The sequence below is a fragment of the Drosophila rhopaloa genome, unplaced genomic scaffold, assembly GCF_018152115.1.
Source record: "Drosophila rhopaloa isolate 14029-0021.01 unplaced genomic scaffold, ASM1815211v1 contig_47, whole genome shotgun sequence".
NCBI classification, from domain to species: domain Eukaryota; kingdom Metazoa; phylum Arthropoda; class Insecta; order Diptera; family Drosophilidae; genus Drosophila; species Drosophila rhopaloa.
Window position 1 is genome coordinate 3,945,258 of NW_025335142.1, and position 17,844 is coordinate 3,963,101.

The following is a 17,844-nucleotide window of genomic DNA, read 5'->3' on the forward strand; positions in this document are numbered from 1 at the left end:
AGTATAATTGCTTTGGACAGCTGAGTATCTTAGCTATTTCATTTCCATTTTTTTTTTTTCATTTTTGTTGCTTTTTTTATGAGGGGTTATTTACATCATGTGCGAAACTTATCCGAATATATACAATTTTCCAGCTGTAATTGTTAATCTATTTTAAATTTAATAACGAGTTAAGGTGTTTGAAATAAAAGCCGAAACTTGAGTTTTTATTTTCGGGATTTTCGACATAGATGTAGATGGCAATCAACTGTTAGTCCTACATTTGGAGATGATTTTATAATTATTGTCTTAGCCGATGGCTTAATTCTTAAAATAACTAAATACATATTCTGATAGACATTATTCTGTAATCAGTAAACTAAAATGGATGTTTGTATGGTAAATGTGAAAACGGAATACCCTTATTGAATTATATTTTGCAATCTACTAATGGTGTGACCACTTTGCGGAAACTATGAAATGCTTGCTTTTCTAACCACTAAAAAGAAAGGAACAGCCATTTTGTTGTTTTCGCGTTGAAAATTTTTCGGCATGATTGAGACATTGAAAAAAGCGAAGTAATTTGGATATTAAAAGGTAGCAACTGCTTTTAATAACCTCGAATGCTTACTGAATATGCCAGAGCACGAATAAGTGAATACATTTTGCCAGAAAGCCCAAAAGATGAGCGGATCCAATGCAAAGGCGTCGGGGACTGGTAAGTACCCATTATTTTCCCATTGAAAATTTTTCCACAACCACTAACACCCATTTGAACAGGTTTCGGCAGCCACATCCCCAGCATCGAGGAGAAAAACAAGCAGATCCAGCAGGAAACGATGATGGAGAAGCTGCGGGCCAAATACCGGAGTAAGCCAAAGAGCTACGAGGAGATCAAAAAGTCGGTACGGATGTACTTCATCGAGAAGCACTACCCACTGGACCCCGTCTGCAAGGCCACGCTGCAGTCGGCGCTGGACAAACTGCAGCACTACATTAAGGTCACCTCGCGGCACGGGCTGGTGGAGCGCCTGGAGAGCCTCTCTCGGCAACTGGGCCTCAAGTTCATGGAGGACCAGCAGTTGCTCTTCATCTCGACGGACATGTTCTACGTGGAGATCCTGCTGGATGCCGCCGGCAGCCTGTCGGACGTCAAGGTGCACCACGAGTGTAAGATAGAACAGCAGTCCAGCGAGCTGGTGGCCTGCCTCAAGTCCGGCGACTTTGCCGACTTCACGGTCCAGCTGGAGGGCCTGTCCTCCATATACCAGCTAAACGCCGAGCCCAAGGTGAAGAAAAAGGCGTTTGTGGCGCTCCAGGCTATAGAGACGGACATCCAGAGCCTCTACCAGCTACACCTGCAGGGCCACTCCGGCGACGGCTACTCCGGCGACAGCTACTCCTTGATGACCAGTTCCACCGTTGGTCTGGTATTGCCTCGCCGTGGTGGGCATCCCATGAAACTCACATACTTTTGCCCGCCGCTGCACCTCCCCGAGGGTGATCCCAAACTGGCCAGCGGCGACTTTACCATCGAGCAGGTGATGCGCAGCAGTCACGGGCTGAGTGCCACTGTGAACCTGGAGGGCTCTTCCGCTAACAAACTGCAGACACTGCCAACGGTGTCCTTGGTGCGCGATGCCCAGACGGGTCTGGAGGTTCCCACCTACGCCCAACTCAACCAGAACAATTCGTTGCTGATGCCAGCCACGTATGTACTGCGGTTGAACAAGCCGATGCCCGTGTGCTTGGAGTCCTTGAAGGCACTCGGACTGCCCGGTCTGGATGCCACGGCCACACCTCCCAGCCCGCCCACCACAGTCCTCAATCTGATTGTACAGACTGCCTCCAAGCAGGCCATTAGGAACACCCAGCGCGGCCTGTATGTAAATCTGCCCAAGGAGACGCACTGCTACTTCTTTACAGACAATCGGAAACTGCAGGGCACCCTCGTATCCTCCTTGCCTTTCACTGAGCCCGCCCAAGTTCCGCGGATCGTGGCGTTCCTCAAGAAGCAGGCCCTTTTTTACACCCTGCTCGCGAGCTGTGTTCGCGAGCAGCAAAAGCAGTATAATGGTAAGTTCGGCGCATTAATTTCCTTCCTTTTCTTCGAAAACATCACATCACCTCGTTCTAATCCGATGCAGACATGGACAGCACTGTGATACTGGAGGTAACCGCCGTCTCCTTCAACCAGATCACCGTTGAGCTTCAGCATCCGTACGAGGAGTCGCTGGCTACGGTGGATTTCTTGCTAGAGGACGGTCAGCCCACATGTAGCGTATACTGCCTAAACAATGAGTATGAGCTGCTGTCCCAAAAACTCACCCGCACCGTCCGCAAAGTGGTATCCATTCCGATGGTGATTTACAAGCTGCTAAAGTGCTGGGATGAGGAGCACGAATTCAAATTGCATGGCGTTATAGGTCCTGGAGCCGGATCTGCTGGCTTGGGAGCAATTGGAGGTGGAGGCATGGGAGGAGGAACTTCGTCAGGCGGCGGCAGTAGCTTCAATCAGTTTGCAATGGACACAGCACCCCCACCAGATGGAAGCTTGCCCGGAGGTGGATTCGCCAACATAAGCAACCTCAAAATGGACGCCAAGTCGCGATCCCTAGCGGATGCTTTTGCCGCCTCCACATCAGCTGCAGCGGCTATCGCTGGACTGATCAATCTGAAGCGCGAAACAGACCCCCAATCTGGAAGTTCCACCAGTGGCGCCTCGGTCAGCGGTATGTCCAGTTCCTCTGGCGCTGGTAAAACGAGCGATCATGACATTGCTGACAAGTATAAAAATATCTGGAAGGACAAGACTCCGAATCTAAAGCACTGTGTCAGCATCACACCCATTCCAGGGGATGGGAAGTCTGCGGGATCAACCGGAGGAGTTCCCGGCGTTGAGGTTCAGCGCACGGGGGGCATAGAGATTATCCCTCTGAACGCCCAGGCAACTGTCGGTGGGGTTGGGGCAGCCTCGTCCAGTGCCGCACCCACCACAATAACAATAACCCCTATTACGGGCAAGGATCTCAGCAAGGACTCGTCGAAAAAGAGCAGTTCTACATCGGCTGGAGTAAGTGTGGCCACCAAGCGACCCCACGAAAGCAGCACCAGCGGCACCTCGACATCTGGTGGCAGTGGTTCTAGCAGTTCCATGACGTCCTCGACCAGCGGCAGCTCCTCGGATACACAAAAGGAGAAAAAACGCAAAAAGAAGCGCGACGATTCGCCAATGGGACCACCAGAGAAGATATACTCCCGGCAAAACTCGCCGGCGGCTGGCGGGGATGCTTCTGCGCCTGGTGGAGTGGTGCGAAAGTTCTCATCGCCCTCTTCGTCGCCGAAAGCAGGTGGCGCTGGACAAGGTCTGATGGCCGGAGTACCGACGGCGCGTCCCAGCCCCAAGCACTCGCCCGTCTACAGCAGTCCCAAACATAACACCGCCTCCAACAGCCCGAAGTCGCCGTTTGGCACGCACTCGCCCAAACATGGCTCCTCTGGCAAGCCGAGCATGTCCACGTTGAAGAGCGCAGCCACGGCCGCCACCATCCTGAGTCCCAAGGGGGATAAGTCGGCCTCGGCTGTGGGGGTTGCAGCATCGGGACCATCCGCCTCATCGGGACCTGGTGGAACGCCTGGTCTGGTGCGGTCTTTTGCCAGTGTCGGAGCACCGCCACCACCGCCGCCAATCCCTCCATTAGCGGGCGCGAGTGGATCCATGGGCGGCAACCAGAGCTTGAAGAAGGAGAAATCCTCCGCTGGATCTGGTTCCAGTTCCTCGGCATCCTCAGCAGGTGCAGCTGTTTCCTCCGGCGGAGGCATTTCCCCGGCCAGTGTGGCGGCTGCAGTGGCTGCCTTGAAATCCTCCCAGCAGCAGCTAAAGTCGGTGGCCAGTCTCTCCCATCTGGCGGTCGGAGGATTGGGCAGCTATGCGGCATCCTCGGGAGCAGGCGGATCGGCTGCGGCAGCAGTGGTGGTGGGAGCAGGAGCTGGAGTTGGAGCGGGGGCCTCCGGACTGGAGCTGAGTGCCCTGCGCAAGGGCATGGCGGGAGGTGCGGTAAGTCCGTTTTCATTATAAGTGCTCCACACCACACCAACCCTCCCCCAGCAACTCCCACTGGAAGCCTAACACGTAGTTGACACTCAGCCACTTCTCTTAACCAATGCAGAATCAAATCAGAGCGAACCTACCTTTAAAGTAATGCAAATGCTGTATTTATCTAAGCTATAAAACGATTTGTAATTCGCCTACCTTTGCTGTAGTTGAAAATGATTATTATTATTGCTACTATTAGTATTTTTTGTTTGTGTCTCGTTTTCCTTTTTTCTTATTTTTGTAAATATATATTATCCTATTATTTGTCATATACTGCTGCATCCGTTTTATTATTGACTAAATCCAAAACTTTACGGTAATGGGGCCTTTCCAACACTCAATATTCTGAAAACGCAAGATCTAACTCCCTTTTTCCTGCATTAAGCACGTATATATGTAATCTGTTTGTTTTGTATTGTTGCTCGGCCTGGCATGAATAATTTAGAAAATTGTGCGCTTTCCTATTTCTACAAAGCTTAAAATTCGTAGAAAACATAGAAAAAGAAATTATTGCTAGTGCTATTGTTTTAGAGTTTTAATATGCTTTTGGGAATTTATGTTGGCGTTTTTGTTGTGATTTCAAAACTATTTGTTACTTATAACGAATATGAGACTTTTGAGTTTGAATTAAACATTGATTTTTAATTTTTACATGGACAATTGACTGTGCTATTTGGACTATTAACCAATAATAATTATTTGAATCTTAATTGCGATTGTAGTGACGCTTTGTTTTAAGTATTAAATGGAAATGTTACTAGTTTTCATAGATTCATAGTTGGAATATAAGCTCCTGATAACGTCTTGCACACTTTTAATTTCATTTTTGCAATCTTCCGCACAAATTTCCCGAACGAAATGGGATTACTTAGTTTCCGACCGATTTTTAAGCTAATTACTAACGGGGTCTTCTCTTGTTTTCTCTTCCTTTTTCTATATCTGTATTCTCTTGCCATACGACATCCGCACTCTCGCTTTTCGGTGGGATCCTGAAAAATCCACTTTTTGTTATCACACGTGATGTTCCACCTTTGATTGTTATAATTTTGGTTATTTTCTGGTTTATTTTTGGTTCGTTTGTTCCCTAACACACACACACAACCACATGCTTACTTTGTCAGGTTAGTTTGATGACGTCGACGGCAGCTTTAGCGCCAACAATCCCGGCAGCAACAACAACAGTGGCGGTGGGAGCAGCGGCATCGGCGGCGTCATTGGCGCCTCCAATCTCGTCGGGAGTGGGTCAGGGTCAGGGAACAGCGGCGGCGGCAACAGCAGCAGCGGCAACAACACTGGCAACAGCAACAATACTGCAGCAACAGCAACCGCCGGGAGTAGCGGCAACTAGTAGCAACTTGACCACCAGCGGGGGCAGCAGCGACTACGCCGGAGGCAGCACTCCGGCCGGAGCCTCCACGGAGTACATGGTGAAGCCCAGCAGCCAGGAGGGCCTCAAGCTGACCATCAACAAGACGGGCAGCAGCAAGAGCTCCGTCTCCGGTTCTAGTTCCTCGTCCGGGGGCCAGGCGAAGGCCAAGAGCAGCAGCAGTGGTGCAATGGGCTCCGCTGGGTCCTCCGGTTCCACAAAAAAGCAGCACACCGGGCTCAAGCCGGGCGTGAACAGTGGACCCGCTTCCAAGAAGGCCACTGCAGCAGCCTCGTCCTCAGCAACATCCTCCAGCAAGCATCTCTTCCAGAAGGCCAACTCATCGGGCAATCTCAGTAGCAAGCTCAGCGGATCGGGCCCCGGCGGAGGAGTTCCGCTGACCAAAAGCAACAGCACCAACTCCTTCCAGGAGCACAACGCCCCCAGACGACGTCCCAGCATGGGAGCCTTGGCCAGCGGGAGCAGTGCTGGTGGCAGTTCGCAGCGCAAGTCCACCTCCAATTCTTTGGGGGCCAGTGGCTCCTCGGGAGCCGTCTCGCCGGCCCTCAGCGGCTCCATGTCGCAGCCACCGCCCCGATTCGATCATCATACCGACATGATGACCATCCTGCAGTACGCCTCTCCAACGATGGCCGCCAGCATGGAGGGCTTCATCAAGGGACTGCACAACAAGTTTCAGATACCGAAACTATCGCAACGAGGAAGTGGAGCCAATACGGCCAGTGGACGCAGCACGCCCAGTGGCGGCGCAGATCTGGCTGCAGCGGGAACATCATCCTCGTTATCTGGAGCTGCCAGCTCGACTGGATTGACGGAGCCGGAAGCCAAGCCGCCGGCACCACCTCCTCCGCCCGGGAATGATGGACTGCTTAACCTGAGTAGCACGGCGGGAATGCCATCGGGGGATGGCATCGATGAGGAGCTTCTGGCCAGCTTGGCTGGCGAATGACAGAAGGTGGACAACCAAGAGATATTCCTGTTGCTCTATGCTATTTCGATTTAAAGCTAACCTAGTGACTAAGTTATGAAGAATTAGATGAAAGCCTTTAGTAACATGAGTCTGGGTTTTGGGATGCATGGATACTAAGATTATTAATAAGTAATTTCTGAATTCCATTGGCGGTCCCCATTCGCACAAAGTCCTAAGGAAAATATTATACAATTTTAAAACACGACAGAAAATTTGGTACAAAATCTCAGAGATTATCACGTATTCTGTGGAGTCGAATTAAAAACAAAAACTCCCTAAGCTTTGGTTAAAAAATTCACTAGGTAACCCTTAAGAAAAGCGATATGGTATTGCGCGAATAACATCGCTCTAAATATTATGTAAAATATAATAAATGTATTCAATTGGAGACTTGTGTGTATTTGGTGTTGGGTTGTTAAATAATTGTTAACGGTTTTCTTATTAATGATTTAGCTTGTTTTATCCTTTTTTAACCGGTTCGCATTTTTATAGGTCCTCAACAACTTTTCAACTTCCTTAAAATTTTAAAATAGTGTCGAAACAGCTCGCAGGAAATTTTTTTCAAACTCTTGCTCAGAAAACCTTTCCACCGAAGCTCTGAAAAAGACACAACATTTATAAAGGTGTTTAATTGAATAAATAATTTTAGTTACCTTGCTGCAGTTCGAATTCCATTCATTTCATCGTTATTAACAATGATATGTAATATGTTTTCTGCGTATTCTACTGCGTCAACAGCGAGGAATCCATTTTGACTCCCCTCAGAGGTTTCCACAATGTCAAGCAGAGGACCTCCAGACCTGTGGGCTACCATTATAAGGCCAGCCGCCATACATTCAACGATTCCGATCCCAAAATGTTCGTTCCACATGGTGTGTATGCCAATGTTAGCGGTTTGATACAATTCAAGAAGGTCATCGTAGGGGACATTTACATTGAATTGAACATTGTTTTCAAGCGACAGATGCTTGGTCAAGTCCTGCATGTTTTTCAAGCGAGCATAGTCTTCTTCATGTCGGCAGGAACCCACAATTACCAACTTTATTCTGTTCCAGAGAGCCTCGTCCTGGGCTAATAGAGTCCTCAGTTCGTATAGGGCTTGCAGTTGGAGGGGGTGATCTTTCTCCGGTCGAAATTGTCCAACAGATAGAATGATAAATTCCTCGCCCTTCCCCGTGTGCTTTAGATTTTTAAGGTGGCTCACCTCGCACGGAGGATACACCAGGTGAGTCTTGAATGGCACTTGCCACAGTTGCAGTATATGATCCTCAGTCCACGAGGAGTTCACCATAATCGTCTCGGCGCAACGACCCACCCACTTGTACATCTAGAGAAAATGGATTTGAATGTAAAATTGTGGATATTTTTATTTTTCCATAACTCACCCTTGAGAAAAGTCTGTAGTAGGTCAGCTTAGTCCAAGTCAAGAAGGGATTCCTCGCCACATACTTCTTGTTATTGTGGGACATCTGTCGCTGCTGAACCCTCCACAACATATCTGTACTGATAATCGGATAGTGCACATAGCCGCCTACTTTGGACTGGGCTAAGTAGCGAAACAGAGGAAATGTGAAGGCATATCCCATGGTGTCAAGGAAGATGTCCGGCGGAAACTTGCAGAGCGCTTCCAGGCCCAGGACCATCGATCCAATACTCTGACCCAGCAAAGTAAAGTACGGATAGTTCTTGGCCTCGATCCAATGACGATACTTCAGAAAGACGAACTTTACGTTGTCACTATCAACAGAAATGTTGAAAACATTCTTTGCCTTTTGCAATATGGCATTGGGTGAAGCGTCTATATCACCTGTGTAAATAACCACCTTGGCGTTCTCGTACTTATTCTTTAAGATATATATTTAAAATTTAAAAGATTAGTTTTCGTATGAGAAAATAATTAATTGTTCTAATTCTAACGTATACATTCATTCTATTGGAAATTGAAACTTAATTCAAATAAAGAAAATTGGACAATTTAGAGCATTAAACATATTATTGACCATTTAAATAATAAAATGTAAATTTAAAAATATGGAAATGTTAATATTAAGAATACCGATTATTTATAAAAAACATGTTTTGAAATATGTATGACAGTTTGGTGGTAAGGCAGTCATCTGATCATCGATTAGAATCTTGGAGACACGTATGTGCGGATGTTTTGATGTTTTTCAAATATTACCTGCAACGCTTTAACGGCGCACCATAAAACTCGTTCACCCCCGCCACCCGCATTACAGTACGGATGGAAAATGCCAACGTTAATGCAGTTTTCCGAGGATGTGTGTAACTTCTTCTTCCGGCTTAGCAACCATTGCCTCAGGGAAATAAATGATAATACCGCCGCAAACACAAGCAATAACAACACCCAGAGACTGTGAATAAAGTATATAAATAAGTTGGCCAATTTAAAAGTGAGTATTCTTACAGTAACTTTATCATTGTCGATTTATTTTTAAGGATTCATTATTATTACACGTAAATAAAAAATATTGCATTATCGCGAAATAGGGATGGGCGATATTAACTCTCAATAAATGTCGATATCGTCGATAAGAGAAAAGTATTTTTAAAAATACAATCTATCGATAACATTTTCAAATGAAAATTTTACAATTTATGTTCAGAATTGTGTTTATTTTATTATAAATTGACCGTTACTTAGGATTTTTGATTATTTTTTTGTAAAAGACCATTCTTAATCACTAAAATAATTTTTTTATGAACGTTCAAGGCAATCATTAGGATAGATATTATATTATGAGATAAAGAAAAATAAAGATATTCTCTATTAGGAAACAATAATAACGGTTTACTTTGTCAAACAACACATTTTCCAAATCCAGCACATTTATTTATTTACAAGATTCCGTTAAAATTGTTATTAGTCTCTTCAAAATTATTTGTATTGTATGACAATTGTTAAAATAAATGCAATTATAAAATTTATTTTAATAAAATTTATTTTATTTAAAAAATGTATATATATTTAATTTTTTTGTTTGATTTGGAAGATATTTTTATAAATAACACCAAAGTAATAAATCGTTTTAACTGATTAGAACCCTAAGATCTTTAAGTATGACATCAACTGGTAGTAAATGAATAACCATAACAAAAAAAAATCGTAAAACAGAATATTTAAGACAACAATGTTTTAGAGTTAAAAAAATAAATGTGCTGGAGTTTTTCTTGTGATACTGCTTTGTATTAAAAGCTTGTGAAAGCTTTTGACATAAAATAATGTTGGATTGAGCATGCGCTTACTTAATGGAACTTTTAAGGATAAATACAATTATACTGTCAGTCTTAAATTCGAGACTATTTTATAAGAAAAACGAAAAAATGTTAATAATCTGACAAATAAATAGGTGTTGTGTGAAAGTGAATCGGGCCTGGTTAACAAGTGAACTAATAACCAAAAAGTGATCAATTTAATAGAGAAAAAAGAGAAATAAGTTCTTACCATACATACATACATATTAAAATGGTAAGAATGAAAATGGGTGCCTGCAATTTATGAAGTGATAAAATTAATGGAGAGTGAAAAAACTTTTTCCTGCTTACAAAATTTGATTAAATGGTTGATTAACTATTGAAACTGTTCTCATTTTTAGAATCTTGGCACCTTACACTTCAGTTCAGATACATATATTATGTATGTGGGTGTATATAAGTAGATGTCTATATATACAGACACACTTATGTATTCGTGATTAATTTGAAAAGATTATAATGCAGTATGAGCTTAATTTGTAGTTGAGAGACATCAATGAATTAAACGATATTAAAGAATTTAAAAAGGGCTTAAATATTGATTAGTTTCTTCTTATGTATGCGTATAAAATAGAGATGTATCTTGAGACCCATTTATGTACGTATATAAATATATTTTAAACTACATATTGAAGATTGACCAGACATGAATATTAAGAAGTTCTTTGGATGTTAAGTATCGCCTTATAAACGATCACGATTAAGCAACATTGTGGCGAATTTCTTGAAAAACTTTATGGTCGTTGACTTTTTGAAAACCTTTTTATTATTTCTATTAATGTTCCATAAATAATCGACAATAAAATGTATTAAATAATAACTAAATATATTGTAGTAGGACAGAAGTATGTAAAGGAGAAAAACGTTGCTGATCCTATACATTTTAGGCGCTCTTTACTAACATCAACTGCTAAGTCAGTATATAACGTGTTTTCCGTTTGTTCGCATGAATACCCATCACTCGCAATCAATAAAAGATATATAAATATGATGGGACACTTAGGATCTTAAGATGCCTTATGAGATCAAATTGTTATCATTTTTTGGCCACGCCCCTGACAGGTCACAAAACCGATTTTAAAAAATGTTGAGAACTGATAATTGTCGATACCTACCTATAAACAAAAATGTTCCTAATATTAATATAAACATGAGAACCCCTTTTACTTTACTACTTGACTATAGCTCTATTTATTGTTGGAACTATTTTATTGTTAATTCCTTTTTTTTCGAAAATTAAGAACCCTGTAAACGTTGCAGATATATGTAAATGTTAAAAATAAAGATCTTGTCATATTGCCAGAATTTATGTTAGCTGATAAAATAACTACATTTTTACTTTTCTTGTTAATATATTAAGACTATAATTTTGTTATTTCGTATTTCAGAATAACTATACAAGGAGATACTGGCCGATTGTACTTTACTTATTCTCGTGTTCACTTTCCTTTATCGGTAAGTATTGGAATATGCAAAACTTTGAATAAGAAATGAACTTGTTAATAATATATTTTAATAATTAATTAAATGAAAGCTTCATCTTTGAATTACCCTTCCAATTAAAAGTGATCGTTGAAATGCAAGGCAAAACAAATTTTAGCTTGATAACAACAAAAAGTAAAAAAAAAATATTTTAACAATAGCAACAATGTGTCTTACCTTTTTCAGATGGCTCTTTTATACTGCCAGAGAATGACCCCCCCACCACTGCTCCAAAATTCTTATCCCGGGGTCATTTGTACAAGGTCATCGTCGGGGAGACCATCGAGTTGCCCTGCAAAGTACAAAACCTCGGGTCATTTGTGCTTTTGTGGCGGAAGGGTTCATCCGTGCTTACAGCCGGGCATTTGAAAATTACCAGGGATCAACGATTTAAGATAGTGGGGGATTACAACTTGCAGATTAATGGAGTGAAGACTCAAGACGCTGGAGATTATATATGCCAGCTCGGTGATCAGGAAAATCGGGATCAAGTTCATACAGTAGAGATTTTGGGTAATTCAGTCATAATATTAAAGCTTCTATTGTATATATATAATTATATATCTATCTATATATCTACATTAAGTGCCGCCGACGCTGAGGGCCCTTCCACATAATGGACAAGTCACTGCCAGGAAGGGAAGCACTGTCACTTTGGAGTGCAAAGCATCTGGTAACCCTGTGCCCACAATATTCTGGTTCAAGAAAGATGTGTTCTCCGCGCCATCTCACTTGTCGGACAGCTCAACACTTATATTGGAAAACGTGGACAGACATCACGCTGGCACTTATCAGTGTTCCGCCGATAATGGGGTTAAGGACCGCGTATCCATGGACATAGAGCTGACCATACTCTGTAAGATTAACTTTTTATGGAACTATATACTCATTTAAATAAATCTCTTTTGAATCTGTTTCAGCTCCTCCTGAAATCACCGTAGAAAAGTCCTGGGTTCATGCATCCGAAGGATACGATGTGGAGCTTGTTTGCATTGTTAATGGAGATGTCAACTCAGAAGTAAGTGCAAATTATAAACTATATATTTTTTGGATGATTTATTTATTGCATTCATATCTACTTGAAGATGCTGTGGTATCAAAACTCATTTCTACTTGATGCAACCGATCGACGATCTATGTATCCACGTGATGAAAGATACAGTCTTATTATTCGGAACTTCCAGCCCACAGATTTCGGAAATTATAGCTGTGTGGCCGATAACGCATTGGGAAGAACAAAGAAATATATTGAAGTATCTGGCAGACCGGGGCCTGCTGATTTTATTTCCCCAGGTATAGGTGGATTCATAGACCATTACAACTTGACGTGGACCATTGAGTCTATACCTCCGCTGGATGAGATTAAACTCTTGTATCGACGTCTTTTGGTAATAGTTTAAATAATAGTTTTGTTAAGTTATGTCATCAAACTACAATTTTAGATGAATGAAACCTACCAGCATCCTGGTAAATGGCATGAATATCACATCAAGCCAACGCCAATAAGAACCGATGGATCGCACTTTTTAATGTCGTATCTGGTCAGAAACTTGGAGCACAATGCTGTCTATGAAGCGATTGTACAGGCTAAAAACAAATATGGATGGAACGAGGTAAGATAAAGATGTTGTTTGACAACTTGTGTATATTTCTTAAACGATTTAAAATTTTTTTTTTAGATCAGCGATATTCACCAGTTTTATACGCGAAATCATGATCTTCTTCTCGATATCGACATGGAATATAAAATGGGCATTTCAAGCAATATTAGAATATCTCCAACTTACTTTGGAATAATTTTATCTATATTTATGTTGGTATTCTATCCCATCATTAGTGTTTAAAAAGTAATGAGTAGGGTTTATTTGCAAATATAATTTAAATGGTGCCTTACTAAAACTTTAGCAAATAATTAAATTTACATATATGTACATTAAGAACTCGTATTAAATGTATCGAAATCTCAATAGAATACTTCTCTCAATAGAATATTAATGAACGTACTTCCGAAATGTTTAAAGATACATAGAGGATCTTAAAAGTCATTATTTTTTATTACCACGGAAGGAAATATCATTAAAAAAATATTCACTTAAGGTGTTAAAGTAAATACTTAACACGTTCATAGGATCAGTATTTCATTTCATTATGTGAGAATTAATTTTGTTAATTCATGCTAATCAAACTTTATGTAAGCCTTAGGAGTGTTCTAATACTCGGGTAAAGAATCTGAGCAAAAAATGTTAGCCTCAGTATCCAAATCCATGAACTGAGTACCGGATTAAATCATAATTACTCTCAAAACAGATCTAAAAATCAGCCCAAACGAAACTAACCGATATTGATAAGGAATATTAACGTCACACCATAAAGGGTTCGAATTAGGCCATAAAGTTAGAAAATACTTATCCGAATACGATCGGCAAAAAGCCCTCGAATTAAAATTACGGAAAACGAATTTCGTATACTTGCACAAAATATATATGTAAATAAGCACAAGTAATTTAGAAACATCTTCTGATTGACAGTGAAAATGTTAAGAATCAGAAAAAAAAACATTTACCACGTTTATACGATGCATATCCCCATAGCCCTCATATTTTTATATTTTTCGGTATTACTCTAAGTTTCAAAAATGTAATAGGCAAACACAAGGGCAATAAGAAATCACGTCTCTCAAAGAATTTGTTTTTTATTATTAATTATTTAAAAAATTGTTATTCCCCCAGAGTGGTGAGAAATTTTTTAACATATCGCGATAGGGTATTATACTATACTTATATCCACAATCGTATAAGCGTAGTAACTGTTGAAAAAATTAAAAATCTTCTTTTATGAATATTTAGACATTAGAAAATATGGTAATCGAATTCTCTACAGTTGCACCATAGGTACTCTTTGAAATTCATGTCCGATTTGTGACACCATTTTTTGTGGCACATTAACCAGTTCACCTTAAATAGAAAAAAATTTTATAATTTCACTTTGTACGAAAACTTATTCAACGTTTTATTTGAACTGGTATTCTTTCTCTCATTCTGGGTAGTGAACGAATAAGAAAAGGAAACTATTCGACACATAATAGATCAGCATTAAAATACACTGCTGAAGAAAACTTAGCAATTTCATATGAAAACTTAAACGAATACAGTATATACCCTCCTGTAATCATAAAATACATAAATACATATTTCAATATCGTTCAACGATTGTAGATACGTTTCATGATAGGTATACCAATGAGAATAAAATCACTTACAAAATAAATACATAGAAGTTTAAATAATTAAGAGTTAAGATTTATTGGTCTAGAATATAAACTTCCTCAGTTACTTATACCAGTGAATATTATAATTGAATTATATATTTTTAATGAGTTTATGTACAAATGTGTAATCTGCTTTAAGAGCAAAAATTATATAAAATTTTGATTGTAATAGATTTTAAAATGTTTTTGTTAAATAAGACCACAAGGCTAGGTTTCATTATTTTTTTTGAGACTTAATATATTTTTCTTTATTTAAAAATTATTAGATTTTACGAAATTTATTAAGAACATTTCTTTACGTTAAAAAAAAGTCTTTCTATCATAAACAAATGCTAAAATTCCATATTATTAATAGAAATATCTTTAGATACATAATCAAACAATAACATATTAATAGACTTAAAAACAAAATTAAACAAAAAATAAAAAGCTGTATGATACAAAATTAATCTTTTAAACCGGGATAGTATGAAAGTAGTAATAATATTAATAATTCTCTTGTAAGTTTGTACGTACGTATGTCCCAATACATATGTATGTTATTATGTGTGCGCAATATCCGTAAAATTTGGGTCGTCTTATGGACGTAATAATAAAAATGGAGTATCTTTTATTTTAACTATAAGTGTTCTTAGTCATAAGAAATAGAAAATATCTCAACAGTCTTATAATTTCGACAAAAAAAGATTTACTTTACAATAAGCGTGTAAGATTTAACTACTAATAATGTGTGTCATTATACATAACAAACTTACAAAGCACGAATAAATCATTTTACTAGTAGATTAACATAATTCTTTTTGATACGGGTTTCACTTTACTTTCGATGTGAGCTTTCGGTCACAGACGTTGTAAAATACGTTAAAAATACCTCTGCAACTAACCAGAATATAATGCAAGTAAACACGTTATACAAATGTGAATATATTTTCGTCTTATTTAGATAATTTTAATGTATAATTGGTTTGGTTATTAATTCTAATGTTGTGTTCTATTAGTTGATATTTAGTCAAGTGGGGCTCCGTCCGGAGAAGTTGATAAAATCGAGGGCTGAGGACTTATTTGAGTGACGGTTGTCGGTCTGATAGAAAGCAATTGAATGGCTTCTAGGAGCCCATCTTGACTGGTTGAAGCCAAGGGCCAATTTCCATCTGCAGAAAAGAAGATCGAAATTAGAATTTAAAAATCAACTAGGAGTGTTTTGAAAAGGTACCAGAATTATGCGAAGTATATCGTTCAGAACTGGACATTTTGTAGCAAGAGGTCTTTAATGTATTCATTGGCATAATCCTGGTTTGATTCCATGTCACTGTGTTTCTGTCAGTCTTCGATGCTTCCCACGGCATTGACCACCTCCTCATCTGGCTTTCAGGATCTGTGGAGATACCATCTATCACCTCCCCAGCAGCAGCTTCTGACCAACGACGCTGACCGTTGAGCGGAAATAATGGAAAGCTTAAGGATGATTTGACGTTCCGGTGGAAAGGAATCTTCATGGACAACAATTGTCCAGGGTTTGGCAAGGGTCCGCGTGTGTGCTCGAAAATAGCTTGCATTGGATTGGCATCGCAAAAATTCAATTGAGGTGAAGGGCCTCGTGGTTGGTCAGCTTTAAGTAAAATAAAATACTTCTTTATATAGTGTTGAAATAGCCTAGGTACACGGATTACCAGTTTCAGAAATTCCAGTGGCAATTGGGCGTTGATCGGTTAATGAGTTTCCTCTGGATGAATCCATTTTTGTACTTGGCCCACATAAATTGGGCGAAGGAGTTTGAGATCGTTGATCATATTGATTGCTGGTAAGAAATGAAAGTCTTATTGCAAAATAAATAATAATTTAATCGTGATATACCGTTGTTTCATAACACTGCAGTCTTGTTCATGTGGAAAGCCCACTGGGGACTGGCAAACAAAGCAACAAGTTAAAGAAGAAAATGCATCGTAGCTGGCCGCACAGAATTGGTGTTGAATATTGATAACAGCTTGTGCATTTTCTAATACAATTAGTTCGTTGTGCTCTCGGAAACGTTTTTGATCCAATTCGGTATTGGAGGACTGATCCATAGACGATATGGTAACGAAATCCTGAAGCAAAGCCAACATGTGGGTTTTAACGGTTCCTGTGGCCACTGTTGTTGCTCTACGGGTGGATTTAATCAAATGTAAATATAGATTTTCGGTATGCTAATTGTTCTTACCTGGCCAAATCGTTCCATGAATTGGTTAAATAAGATGTGGTATAATTATTGAACAATGGTTTCTCGCTTAAAGACCACTGTTCTAAAACGGCTATAGAATGTGCCAATTTTGAGCCGGCAGTACATAAATTATTCAAAGCGCTCAAGTAATTTATCCAAGCGGCAGAGCATTCACTCAAAGCGGTTTTAGCTGATATTGAGGAATTACTTCCACTACTAGAAGTAGCCGAGTGTCCAGAATTGTTGCACAGCTCCTCCATTTTAGAGACTAATCTAAATTGAAAAAACGTAAGAGTAGTATTTCGGTTTCCCAAGAAAACGTTTTTAAGTGTTTATCAAATTATTTTGTCCTCAATTATTGTTTACATAAAATATTTTGACCTTCTACAAATTATTAAGATTTGTATGCACTACTTATTAGTATTCCATAAAACAACATAGCAAGTCGAAGCACATATACCCTTAACGTTGTTATTTAGTAGTTTTTAAAGATATTTTTGTAAAAGCACATTCCTTGCAGGATAAAAGGGTAACTGAGTAATTAGAGGGTATCGTATAGTCGGGTAACTCGTCTAAACATTCATGTTTAGGTTTTATAAATTCCTATTCCGTATTGGTAGTCAATTAAGTGTTGCCTAATACTTTTTAATTCAGTGATTGCCTGATTTAAATTAATGCACTTTTTTGTGGATTATTTTAAATTGACAGTTGAAAATAGTTGGAATGTTTATATGCGATTACGAAAAGCGCAACAATAAAAAACTGTCCAAATAGTTTTCTTTACTCTAAAAATAAAGTTAGTATAGTAAACAACTATGTATGTAAGTATTTTGATAAGCATATCTATCAGGAATATATATTTAGTTGTTATATACATAATAAACAATAAATAAATTGTTTTATTAAACACAGTCTTTGTGTCACCAAATTGTATCACTTTGTTCAAAGGGTATACAAACTCTTTTTGAGTACTTCAAAGCGGAATTTTTATTTCTTTCACAACAAGGCGGGAAGCCTATTGATTTTTTATAGTAGGAACTCACTGTCATGCAGCCCCTTTTTTTTATTTTATTGTTTTTAATACTTTAATTGAAAATTTCTTAAACTATTTTGCCGGACGAGAAGCAGTATGACCAAAACTCAATTGCGCATAAAAGATTAGAAAGGCATTATTGAAATTATAAAA

General features: G+C 39.6%; 4 protein-coding genes across 7 annotated transcripts; 2 read left to right on the plus strand and 2 right to left on the minus strand.

The window, feature by feature from the left end:
* The first annotated feature begins 488 nt into the window (after window positions 1–488).
* LOC108050662 (mediator of RNA polymerase II transcription subunit 1) lies at window positions 489–6,820 on the plus strand. Of its 2 annotated transcripts, none has more exons than XM_017132437.2 (4): window positions 489–697; window positions 760–2,055; window positions 2,127–4,036; window positions 5,197–6,820. In XM_017132437.2, exons 1-4 carry the CDS (start codon window positions 664–666, stop codon window positions 6,409–6,411), a joined length of 4,455 nt encoding a protein of 1,484 aa, XP_016987926.1. In that variant the 5' UTR covers window positions 489–663; the 3' UTR covers window positions 6,412–6,820. The 2 variants fall into 2 exon arrangements, with proteins under 2 accessions (XP_016987926.1, XP_016987927.1); XM_017132438.2 differs by having other exon boundaries at window positions 5,202–5,541.
* Window positions 6,811–8,967, minus strand: LOC108050663 (GDP-Man:Man(3)GlcNAc(2)-PP-Dol alpha-1,2-mannosyltransferase). The gene is made up of 5 exons (XM_017132440.1): window positions 8,861–8,967; window positions 8,615–8,807; window positions 7,818–8,276; window positions 7,086–7,759; window positions 6,811–7,029 (listed from the first exon to the last, which is right to left on the minus strand). The coding sequence occupies exons 1-5, from the start codon at window positions 8,872–8,874 to the stop codon at window positions 6,957–6,959; spliced, it is 1,413 nt and encodes a 470-aa protein (XP_016987929.1). The 5' UTR covers window positions 8,875–8,967; the 3' UTR covers window positions 6,811–6,956.
* A 764-nt stretch (window positions 8,968–9,731) lies between these two features.
* Window positions 9,732–15,241, plus strand: LOC108050664 (MAM domain-containing glycosylphosphatidylinositol anchor protein 2). Of its 2 annotated transcripts, none has more exons than XM_017132441.2 (8): window positions 9,732–9,922; window positions 11,097–11,163; window positions 11,377–11,703; window positions 11,777–12,046; window positions 12,111–12,208; window positions 12,276–12,578; window positions 12,633–12,803; window positions 12,870–15,241. In XM_017132441.2, the coding sequence occupies exons 1-8, from the start codon at window positions 9,920–9,922 to the stop codon at window positions 13,032–13,034; spliced, it is 1,404 nt and encodes a 467-aa protein (XP_016987930.1). In that variant the 5' UTR covers window positions 9,732–9,919; the 3' UTR covers window positions 13,035–15,241. The 2 variants fall into 2 exon arrangements, with proteins under 2 accessions (XP_016987930.1, XP_016987931.1); XM_017132442.2 differs by having other exon boundaries at window positions 12,651–12,803.
* A 121-nt stretch (window positions 15,242–15,362) lies between these two features.
* On the minus strand, window positions 15,363–17,808 carry LOC108050665. 2 transcript variants are annotated; one of them, XM_017132444.2, is made up of 6 exons: window positions 17,702–17,808; window positions 16,659–16,931; window positions 16,313–16,600; window positions 16,129–16,256; window positions 15,672–16,067; window positions 15,363–15,609 (listed from the first exon to the last, which is right to left on the minus strand). In XM_017132444.2, the coding sequence occupies exons 2-6, from the start codon at window positions 16,916–16,918 to the stop codon at window positions 15,464–15,466; spliced, it is 1,218 nt and encodes a 405-aa protein (XP_016987933.1). In that variant the 5' UTR covers window positions 16,919–16,931; window positions 17,702–17,808; the 3' UTR covers window positions 15,363–15,463. The 2 variants fall into 2 exon arrangements, with proteins under 2 accessions (XP_016987933.1, XP_016987932.1); XM_017132443.2 differs by having other exon boundaries at window positions 17,618–17,783.
* Window positions 17,809–17,844: the final 36 nt, after the last annotated feature.

Coding starts and splice junctions, on each gene's coding strand:
- LOC108050662 (XM_017132437.2), top strand. CDS start 664: ATGAGCGGATCCAATGCAAAGGCGTCGGGGACTG. Junction 698..759: donor TGCAAAGGCGTCGGGGACTG/GTAAGTACCCAT, acceptor CCATTTGAACAG/GTTTCGGCAGCCACATCCCC. Junction 2,056..2,126: donor GCAGCAAAAGCAGTATAATG/GTAAGTTCGGCG, acceptor AATCCGATGCAG/ACATGGACAGCACTGTGATA.
- LOC108050663 (XM_017132440.1), bottom strand. Junction 8,277..8,614: donor GCGCCGTTAAAGCGTTGCAG/GTAATATTTGAA, acceptor TATATCTTAAAG/AATAAGTACGAGAACGCCAA. Junction 7,760..7,817: donor ACTACAGACTTTTCTCAAGG/GTGAGTTATGGA, acceptor CATTTTCTCTAG/ATGTACAAGTGGGTGGGTCG.
- LOC108050664 (XM_017132441.2), top strand. Junction 11,164..11,376: donor GTGTTCACTTTCCTTTATCG/GTAAGTATTGGA, acceptor TACCTTTTTCAG/ATGGCTCTTTTATACTGCCA. Junction 12,579..12,632: donor TCTTGTATCGACGTCTTTTG/GTAATAGTTTAA, acceptor CTACAATTTTAG/ATGAATGAAACCTACCAGCA.
- LOC108050665 (XM_017132444.2), bottom strand. CDS start 16,918: ATGGAGGAGCTGTGCAACAATTCTGGACACTCGGCTACTTCTAGTAGT. Junction 16,257..16,312: donor TGCAGTGTTATGAAACAACG/GTATATCACGAT, acceptor ATTTCTTACCAG/CAATCAATATGATCAACGAT. Junction 15,610..15,671: donor ATATACTTCGCATAATTCTG/GTACCTTTTCAA, acceptor TCTTTTCTGCAG/ATGGAAATTGGCCCTTGGCT.